The sequence below is a fragment of the Lampetra fluviatilis genome, chromosome 30, assembly GCF_964198595.1.
Source record: "Lampetra fluviatilis chromosome 30, kcLamFluv1.1, whole genome shotgun sequence".
Lineage (NCBI taxonomy): Eukaryota > Metazoa > Chordata > Hyperoartia > Petromyzontiformes > Petromyzontidae > Lampetra > Lampetra fluviatilis.
The window spans coordinates 12,598,858-12,610,044 of record NC_136304.1 but is presented as its reverse complement, the minus strand read 5'-3'; the positions used below and the strand labels follow the sequence as shown (position 1 = coordinate 12,610,044).

General features: G+C 42.6%; 1 protein-coding gene across 1 annotated transcript in view; it reads left to right on the top strand.

Moving 5' to 3' along the window:
- The first annotated feature begins 4,127 nt into the window (after positions 1-4,127).
- HAUS2 (HAUS augmin like complex subunit 2) overlaps positions 4,128-11,187 on the top strand; it is a 29,174-nt gene continuing 22,114 nt past the window's right edge. Inside the window, exons 1-4 of the mRNA XM_078870712.1 lie at positions 4,128-4,195; positions 6,127-6,256; positions 7,151-7,255; positions 8,085-8,154. Of these exons, the coding sequence (XP_078726838.1) occupies positions 6,146-6,256; positions 7,151-7,255; positions 8,085-8,154 (286 nt within the window). The 5' untranslated portion in view covers positions 4,128-4,195; positions 6,127-6,145. The remainder of the gene's footprint in view (positions 4,196-6,126; positions 6,257-7,150; positions 7,256-8,084; positions 8,155-11,187) is intronic.

Here is an 11,187-nt window from a genome sequence, read left to right as displayed (position 1 = left end):
TTTATTGCCTTCATACAAATCGTCGCATGTCTGTTTTAAAACTCCGCCCGTCGCCGGTTGTGCTCGATACATGGGGGAACTACTGAGATGTCTGGTGGGAAAGTAGAATTACGGTTGTTAGAAGTGCTTGTAGTCATTCAATTTCGTAAATACATAATCTTGCCAATGAATAAATGCTTTTAGTCATTCAATTTCGTTAAATGCATAATATCGCCAATGAATAAATGTTTTTAGTCATTCATATTAGGTAATTGCATAATCTCGTAAATGCATAAGTTTTTGTCATTCATATTAGTTCATTGCATAATCTTGCTCATTAATTATTGACGCATGTTTGACCTGCATGATAGAATGTCACATGCTTGTTAGAATAAAATTGCTTAACACCAACTGTTCGAGTGCTTCTTTCCAAATCCATGCAAAACTATCTTATTCTTGATAACTGTATCCTGTGATGAGATATGAAAATGGAGACCTAAAATATCATAACACACACTAGGATAATCGGTAAACGTTTAATCAATGATAATCGTGTTATCCTGATTGATATAACACTGGATAAACGAAGCTGAGCTTAATTATCACAACTGCTCACATTAACATAATCGCAAGCATCCGCATAAATTACTACGATTATCTCCGCGATTATCATAATTTATGCATAGCATTACACGCATTATCATAATTTATGCATGTTAATACACACATTAACATAATTAATGTGATTTGCGCATTTTTCGGAAAATTATTAATTTGTATTATTTTTATCAAAATTTCATAACCCAACACATACAACATTGGTATACAGTTGGGTGGGTAGAATAATACATAGTGTAATATTACAATGTATAGTCTAAAAGCATATTAGTTGCTGCGGCGCCATATTATTAACATTCCTTCTCTTTATTAATTATAACCTTACTCCCTCCCTTTGATACAGCTAATCCTGCATAATGCATGGGCATAATTACTTTAAACCCCTCGCCAATCCTCCTACGCATTTCACAAGTAGTACTAATCGCATACCTGCATTTCCCATAAATATGCTAAATTCCTCTTGATATGCACTCCGCAGGGAATGGATTATTTGCTCCGCTGCAAGCTTCCTACCACCACTCTCCCATTGACATATTTAATTGCTTCCTCTTAGTACCTTTCACGCGACGGTTAATGGTATAGTGTATAGCATATTATAGAATAATAAATAGTATTAAAGTGTAATGTTTAATACAATGTATAAGGTAATATATAGTATCGTAATTTTATAGTGAATATATAGCAGTGTGGTATACATTTGAGTGGGTAGAATAAAACGTAGTGTAATATGACAATGTATAGTCAATAAGCATATTAGTTGCTGCGGCGCCATATTATTAACATTCCTTCCCTTTATTAATTCTAACCTTACTCCCTCCCTTTGATACTGCTATCCTGCATAATGCATGGGCATAATGACTTTAAACCCCTCGCCAAACCTCCTACGCATTTCACAAGTAGTACTAATCGCATATCTGCATTTCCCATAAATATGCTAAATTCCTCTTGATATGCAAATTATTTTGTCAAAGCGCTCTTCGCCCCTTCATCCCAGCATAAATAGTCGCTCGAAGCCTGGGGCGTGCCATTCAGACTCTGTCTACTTGGCAGACCTGTTCTCCACCTGAAGACGGCTGCTTGCGTTGTGGCCGAAACGTCGTGATAATTATTTTATTATGTTTTATTATTTTTTATTATTTTATTAGTTTCCTTCTACGTGACTTTACCGAAAGAACCAAGAAGATGAATCCCTGCAGTCACGAAAGCTTTAAATCGAAATTGGCACTATTTGGGCACATGTAGGATGGACAACAGGGAAATTAAATGTGTGTTGTTCGGAAAAAGAGAAGAGCTAACAGAGAATGGCTTGACGACGACTTAAGAGATTGGTGCCAGAAAGATATAGCACTACTTAAGCATATTGGCACAAGACAGAGAAAAGTGGAAACAAATTACGAAATGGGCAGTGGACACCTCCGGGATATCTGCCCATGGATCATTATAGGGCTTCATTAGCCTTCAAAGAAGGCTGTCTATGGTGCAGGCCAATCAGTTTCAAAGGCTATGCCATATATTATCAGAGCATGTTTGTTTGCATGTTCACCATACGTACGTGTAGTTAATGCAGACTTGATTCCTTGCAAAAGGTATCTATTTGGTGTTTGAACATCTTAATACCTGTTTTATTGCCAGAAAGGGTAAAACCTATTCTTATTTTTCATACTTTGATACAGAGATGGTTGGAGGTCAAACAGTGTTAAGATAATAAAAGGGGTTGCACGGGGTTCCATCCTCGTCCCCCTCTTGTTCTCTCTTAATGTCAATTACTTGGGAACTGACCTGGATCATTCCATGGTAAAACTGTTTGCAGATGACACGATACTGATTACTGCTGGCCGCTCTCCGGATGACGTGATTGCTAAGCTCCAGGGTGATTTCAACAAACTACATCAGCTAGTTGCTCTTAAACTAGTTCTGAATACCTCCAAAACCAAGGTGTTATGCTTCTCACCAGGACTAAAGCAGGAAGTTATTTTTCCAAATTACATTCCTTAAATAATTATAAAATAGAGCAAGTCAAGATCGATATGTATCTTGGGGTCATCTTTGATTCAAAACTGAATTTTCAAAATCACATTGATTATATTGGTAAAAAGACAAAATAAAAAAGTTTTCTGTATCGACACAAGCACTGCTTCCCCCCTATGTTCCGTTTTGAATTGATAAAAGCTACCATACTGCCTCTACTTGTATTCTTGGTTCTTTCGGTAAAGTCACGTAGAAGGGAAATAAAATAATATTAAAAAAATTTTTTTATTGATTTATATTATTTGATTTCCCTTCTACGTGACTTTACCGAAAGAACCAATAATATGAATCCCTGCAGTCACGAAAGCTTGAAATCAAAATGTATGCCTCTACTTGATTACTGTGGCATCGTATATAAATCAGCCCTCAGTACTATACTCAAGAAACTTGACTCAATTTATCACTCGGCCTTAAGATTTGCATTTAACTGCCCATATAAGACCTATCACTGTGGTTCTCTACATTGGGTCAAACTTAACATCTCTTAATGATCGACGGCTCGTGCATCAGATCTTATTTATTCACGATGTACTTACAAAAAAATCAGCAGACTAGCTGCTGGATCTCCTCACTGTTTCGAAGAACAGCTTCACATTCCTTATTGCCGTACAAATTCTGAAGGAAGGGCCTTTGCTATTGATGCCCTCAGGGTCTGGAATGCTATCGCCAATCAACTGAAACTTGGATCACGATCTGTGAGATGTTCACTCAAAACTGCTCTCGAGGAACTGTACAACCCTAGCTGCCACTGCTATTCAGTGGCCTGAAATCAAATGTATTGCTCCAGATGACCGCTGCAAACTATGATCTTGAGGTTTGATTATAGTGTGATGAGCTTTAAAAGTGCATTGAAAAATTTAGATACTCCTACTGATACTCCTGCTGTTATGGCGTGACTCATGCTGTCAGCTATGGCTGCAAAGTTTGCTCGTACATGTTATGTATATTTTTATTGTTAAATTTGAATCACAGTTCCTCTGATCACTATTAAATTGCTGTTATAGCTTTATTTTGGTGATTTCGAAAACGTTTGGTTTAGCCAGGTTTGTTTGTTGAAGTACAGAGTTAGCCTGATAACTTTAATCTAAATTGTGTTATGGTTGTTATTGTTTGACTTGCATCCCACTGGCATTTTTGCACACAGCGTTGATTTGCGGTGTATTTTTCTGGAAGATTTAGATTTTTTTTCCCTGGATTTTTCTATTGCACGTAGTCACTTTAAGATGTTCTTTGTTCATGTTTTTGCTTGTTGCGGTTGCACCCGAGTCAAGAGCCGCATGGCTCTGAGGGTTATACCTAATAAATGAAATGAAAACTGAAACTGGCAAAAAAAGTTACAACGTTATGACAGTTATGCTGAAGAGGTCACATGAATGGAGCCGCCACTAATTACGAAACGCGTTTTGTCAACGCGTCGATGCGAGCCACCGTAGGTTCTCGTTGATTGGCTGCACAAAGGTATCTTAAATGTTAAGTTCGTCCATTGGCTCCGTGCGTGAGTAAGGCGGCCTCCGATTGGGTGGCGGTGCTCGAGACGCAGATTGAATGCGGAACGCGGGAACGCGGAGAGGTGAGAGACAGAATGGGGACCTTGAATTACCGGTAGAGGGGACGGGAAGGAATCCGATGAGCTTTGAAGTTCTTTTCCCCAGGTGTCCAGTCGGGGCGGGTCAGACACGGGAACGCTGCTATAATAATTCACTTGAGCCGACGAAAAGTCATATTATAGTGCATACGTCTCTGTATGAAAAAAACATTCGTCAATATACAGTAGAGTCATCGACTGAATACACGGAATTTCGCTAGACCCTAACTTATAAACTCGGGGGCTAAGTCGATGTACTTTACGTTAAATTCTCATTTACGGAATGTTTAATCCAAAGTTTTTTGGAGACGGGGTGGGGAGGTATAGGAAATCGAACAATGCTCGCTGGCCTTTCGTTTTCACAACCTCTTTCCATCCTTCGGTCTTTGGTTCATGCTCGGCGTGCATTTCACGCTGCACTGCTTCCCGCGCTGCGTGTTTACCGGCCTCGCCTTGTTTTGGTGCAGGCGTTGATCACGCCTGGTCAGAATCAGAATATTGTTTTTTATTCTGGTGAAATCCGATGAGCTATGAAGCTCTTTTGCACGGATGTCCAGAAGGGGCGGGTTATGAAGTATAGGAAAGGTAAGCGAGTCACTAGAAATAGACACATTTTATTATACCAGGTAAAGCCCACTTTGGCAAGGTAGTTAACATCTCGCCATCGTGGCGAGATGTTAACTACCTTGCCTGGCGATCGAACAAGAAGGTTTGGGCGACAGAAATTTGTTCCCAAATGGCCTGCTTTTGAAAGGTTCCATGCCAAAAGTAATGTCGCCAGCAAGGCATTGTTCATCCTAGACAATACCCCATGGCACCCAGTATATTTAGGTGATTGGTCTCATAATGTGAGGGTGGGAGTACTTCCCAAAAACACGACTGGCTTGATCCAGTCCATGGATCAATTCGTGATCAACACCTTCAAGGCTTATTACCTGAGGAATACTTTTTGATGGCAAAACTATATCATGAACGCCGTAGACAGGCTTGCAAATCCACAGCACAACCACCTCACATGGCAATCACAGTATCTGGTAACTACAATACTGTACAAAAAAAAAATTCTGGACATGTTTGAAAAATCATAATAGCTCATTGGATTCCTCCAGACTAAATGACGATTCATTATGATTTCACGACTTATTTTGAGTACGATAAAAACATTTAAATGTTTTATCTGTTTTCCATTAAATCTGTGCTTATTAAAGGTCAGGTTTGCTGTGTTCATACGTTTGATTTTATCATGTCTTGGGGCCAATTTTCCATAGGAACGTATCGCCAATTCGATATACGGAACTTCACTATACGGATACATTTTCAGGAATATATATTCGTATATCGAGGGATGCCTGTGCATATGCAGTGGCCTTTCATTGCACAATATGAAGAAGGGCAATTTCCCAAAACATCGACTATTATTGCCTAACGTTTTTATTTGTTTGTGCTTAACACCACTGCTAACGCAGTATTACCAAATTGTTTTGCACACACTGAGAGATTCTGCCCCAGACTCACGGTTACCTGCAGCTAACCCCTCAGATAAACACCTCTATACTCAGTATACACACGTACACATAACTTGCAGTAAGTACACGTGTTTTTCAACAAAAGGGGAAACCCTTAGCCGTTCAACTAAACCAGCCATGTACACCGTGTGTAGGTTACGAGTTGTCAATGCTCATTCACCTATGTGCATCCGCATGTTTATGTCAGCTGATTCGGTTGATGCATGTCCATGTGGGTAGTGCTGTTCTCTCTTATGGGGGCTTCACGTGGGCAATGGGATTGGCCTCATCGAGCAGTTGGTACCCTAGCTGGTGATGATGATTATATGGTGTGAAGTCAGGGTGATCAAGGTACAGTGTTACATCTTATCCAGTGTCCAACATGCTGCTTTTTCTGTTTTTGAATTCTAGTTGCTGAATCTACGTGACTATGGTTGATAAAAATCTTCAGGGCAATGAGCGGAACCCTTGGGAGGCGGAGTGTCCTTCTAGTGTGGCGTTATTTCTTTCGAGAGCCGTCGCTGATGGGATGATAACCCAAGTAAGACTTTACCCCACAATAACATTAATGCCACCATAGTCGCATCATTCACAATTATCACAATATTATTCTTTGGGTTTTTCGGTAAAGACACAAATAGAAAAAAATCTAGACGTTTCGATTGCAACACAAGCAATCGTCATCAGGTTAAAAAATATAGCAGGAGAGCTGCTGAGGCAAGACAAAATATGATGACGATTGCTTGTGTTGATCGAAACGTGATTTATTTTTTTCTACGTGGCTTTACTGAAAGACCCAAATATGAATTCCTGCAGTCACGAAAGCTTTTAGTCAAGATTTATCACAATATTTCTGCACTCATCAGCATGTATCAGCATAGCTCGTGGATGATCCTCAAAGTCGCTATGCAGCCACAATCCTGACATGCGCATAACTAATAGATATTTGAGCTATAACACTTGTTCTCATACTTTTTGAGGATGAGAACATCTTGCAGTAAAATATTGCTCACTACACTGGTGAGCAGCATCATGCTCTTGTAAATATAGTCACCTGGCAATCACAAGCCTCCCTTTAGTGTTTCATCCTCCACTCAGTGGGCGGGTCACTCCTTCACCACTGTTTCCCACACACCTTGCAACTGCCTCCCCTTGTACATTTCCACGGTATGTTCATCTTCCCAGTTTAAATCTAAAGTCAGCATACGGATAATCGCATTCTCTCTTAACTTCATTTTACACCTGTGTGCATTTGAACCCACCCCTGATTTGTATATTTAGTTTAAACACAGCACCCTTTTCCTATTTTGAAACACCCTGCACTATTCATGTATGCAGACCCATGATTTTATAATATAAGTTGCATTTTAATAAATAGACTGACTGAATCTGTTGAGGTCAGATGGTAAATGTTACTACCCTGCTCACGTTTTAGGAGGAGATGGAAGACAACAGGAAACAAGTGGAAAAGAAATCTGCTGTTGTCCACCAAATAAAACTTCAAAATGAAATTGCAGCACTGCAGACTGAGGTCAACAAGGTAGGACTGGAGGAGTGAGTAACTGGTGATATAATTTTGTGGTGCTAAATTATTCTTTGATGGCTTCTGCCCATACCAGGGCATCCATTAATGTTCTTTTATTTTCCACAACTTGTTGGTAACACTGATTTATAAACACACCACTCTGAACTCAATGTTATTTTCAATTTATATCCTCAAAGTAATAAATGGACATTCAAACAGAGTAATATAGTAATCCACACGATTGTAAGTGATATCGTATTCCATGGAAAACTTTCTGGAGTGTTTTATTTTTAAATCCTTTATATTAAGTTCACTTGCGCGCTTGCTTGCTTGCTTACGACCATGAAAATCTTTTGGTCGTTTTTTAACCCACTTCCCGTGATCCAATCGAGCTGACATTTTCCACACAGACTCGTTGTGCGTGACAATTAATGTTCAAAAAGTTTACACTTTTTAGGACATAAATATTATATTTAATTACCAATTGCTTAATGGTGCCATGCAATCATCTGACCCATAGGTGGCAGCCATCTCAAGCCAGAGGACGAGAGGACTCTAGCCGCCACGCATATAAAGGATTTATAGTGAAAAACTTTGTTTTTACGGGTTATACTTGTTCATAAACTATATTAAAGAGTTGAAATTGTTAACCGGTTCATTTTTTTCAGACATACATAATGGAAGCATTCCGGATGACTTGTAGGCCAATAAATATTCCTTATTTTAAGCAGTTAAACCAATGACATCCTGTATTGTGAGATGATTTGCTTTGGCCATTAACATAGTAATATATGTATATTATTCATCATTCAAGTGATATGTAAGTCGTGCTGTTGCAACGCAGACGAAGCTGGAGAGACAGAAGCTGGAGTTGGTGCTGGACACAGCTGATGTGAGCCACCAGTCCCTGCTCTGTAAGTGACTTCCATGCTGCAAGGTGGCACAGTGGTAATGATTGTGCCTTATAGCAAGAACGTATTGGGTTCGATTCCCGATTGGCACCATGTGAGTATGTGGAGCTTGGATGTTTTTCACCTATACCGCATGGGTTTCCTCCCAGAGAGAAAAAAGCCCCATCAAATATATCTGGCCAAAACATCTCCATGCAGAAGAAATACCTGAAAATTAGCCAGTTTGGATTACACATTGCAACATCACCCACTCATGGCAGAACCCTCTTTCAAACGAATATCAAGACTCAGTGAGGCTCTCCTAGGTAAACACATGTAGCACAGTCGTCCCTCGCATGACGCGTGACATGCGTTTCTGAAAGACAGCGCGTAAGTCGAATCACGCTGTTTTAAGCTTATTTTCCCACAGACGTACATGTTGTAAGGGGGGGGGGGGGGTGTGCTAGCAATGATAAATTAAGTCGTTTAATTTCATTATTTTAGCCATAGATTTACAAAATCCGTATAAATGTAATGCTTAATATCGATATTACAAATCTAGACTTAATAAGGAGTTTAATAACAAATAATAAGATGCTAAAGATTACTACTTATAAAGATTACTTAATATGCAGTAACTTCAAGGCTTCTTGAATGCTTACGTGGGTTGCTTGCGGCATCATGTATGATGCAAACAAAGGCAGCAGATCTACGATGGCCACACCCAGCCCGTGACACTGAGCGCTGCCATGGCGCGGTGACGCAATCAGAATTATTGTTTATTTTGAATTTTGATCATTGAACACATTTTTGAGAAAAATATTTAAATTTTTTGTTTTATCTTGAAACGCATAGCGTCAGTGTGAAGTATGTCCCTCGAAGATGAATTGTGGAACTTGCGAATTCGCGCTAAAGGGGGGGGGGGGGGGGGCGCGCGTTACGCGAGGGATGCCTGCAATTATATTTCCAGAGGAACCGTGCACCATTGGCCATAAGACCTTGTGTACATGTGAGCTGGAACTTTGGTAGATGACACTTGTGGACTAATAATAATTGAATCTTTTCAGGTGAAATTCAAAATGTCTCAAGGCGCCGTGCATGAAAATTACAAAGATAATAAAGAAGCGGGTGGCAAAATAAGAGCCAGACGTACTCCTAGGAGGCAACACATTTATTGATACCAACACAAAGGGGTAACTGCCCCTTTACCAGATAACAACCTATGGTGGTGGACCACCACGCTAACTACACTAATTACACTAGGAGTAGCTACAACGGACAGGACCCTGGCTTGGGTCCAGGTCCACGTGTTGGTAACTCTTCTCGGACGTCGAACTTAGAACGTAGATCTTCAGGATAACACAGCAATGCTGAACCCCAGTCCCTCTGGGGACCCGGTTTATATGTTCCCTGGTCGTGGCTGGCTCCGCCCTTGGCCATGATCACCTTCTAGAATCCTCTAGCAGGATATCGCTCCGACATGTGACCACCCCTAGCCCCCACTTGGGGCCCCTGTGTAGATCTTACCGTCACGTGCCTTCTAGGGTCAACCAGAGTGCCATGGCCTACATTAACCCCATTCATGGCCGGCACTCTCACACCCCCCCTCCTATATGGGACAGCACTGCACGCCGAGCATGGTGTCACTCAGCGTTCTTTATCAGGGCTCACCGAGCCCCTCTAGGGCTGGTACTACACCCACATATACGGGGTGTCCGCGATGTAAATACATCGCACGCCATGCCTCGCTAGAGCCGTCATTACCCAGAGGGGGGAGGGTTTGTGGCGTGCAGGGACGGGTGGGGGCTGGAGAAATTAGTATGTGTGTAGTAGGTTCCAGGAGACTTGGACGACGTAGTTGGAGGCACACTTATTTATTAACCACAATGTACATAACAGGCCGAGATGTACAACACTCGAAGGGGTATCGGCCCCTTCACCCGTCTAACAGGGAGATCACACAATCTATGTCACGGCTAGCCTACTCCTAGGTCCTCCACTACAGGGCTAGGGGAGGCTAGCTAACCCAGCTCTGGTTAAGCTGGGATTACGGCACCCTGAGTCCCCAGACCGGCTCATACAAGAGCATCGGCTCTGGGCTCTTGGGGCCACGCCACTGGCTTGCCCTGGTCGGTCCTGAGAAGGACAGCGATCCAGGGGAGTCCCAGGGCCTATCTAGCCGGTCTTCTTGCTTCGCTGGTTAAGGCTGAACACTGAACCCCGAGCCCTCCGGCTCACCACCTTATATAGCAACTCCCCCACTGAGGGGTGGGGCCGTGGGGGATCCCAGCGCCGTGTTAGCCCCCCAGGCTAAACGGTGCGGACGTGGATGTAAGCACCTCTTGGCGTACGGGCATAACCACGCCCAGTGTGTTTGCCCTCTGTAACACCTCTACATCACCCCCCCCCCCTGACTGTAACAAAATCACAATAAAGATGCATCCCCCCAAATCTGTGTGTGCCTCGCGTAATTAACAAGAACAACAACAATCAACAACAACAAGAAAGAGAAAAATAACCTGACGCACCCCCCCCCCCCCGAATAAATACCCCATCCCGTAAAAAAAAACCAACATATATACAATTTCCAGGACCCCCCCCCCTACCCCGCGACCCCTGCAAGGGCCGCACAAGCGGCCGATCTCACAAAAGTCTGCGCGTTTTGGCGCGCATTCTTGCAGCGGGGCCGTCACAAGGGGCAACCCCGTTTGGCCCAGTGGCGGGTGTCAACAGTCCGGGTGCGAGAGTGTCTGGCTTCGCTGCTGAGCGACCCCCGACCCACCCGGGAGGGGTTGGCGGTCGTGAGCACGTCAATCCTGGTGCACCTGGAGGTGGAACAGTCGGTGGCAAGTTAGGCGAAAGCAGCGAAGTCGGACTCCGGGAGTCGGTGGACCCCTCACATGTTTGGCCACGCGTGTGTGTGGTAGGAACATGGGGCGCAACGAACGCTTTCAACCTGGAGGGGTGCACAAACCACCGACGCTTCCCCCATTGGATACGCACACATTGTGGCCGCAAGACCTGCACCACTTCCACGGGCCGCCGCCACGGCCGCAC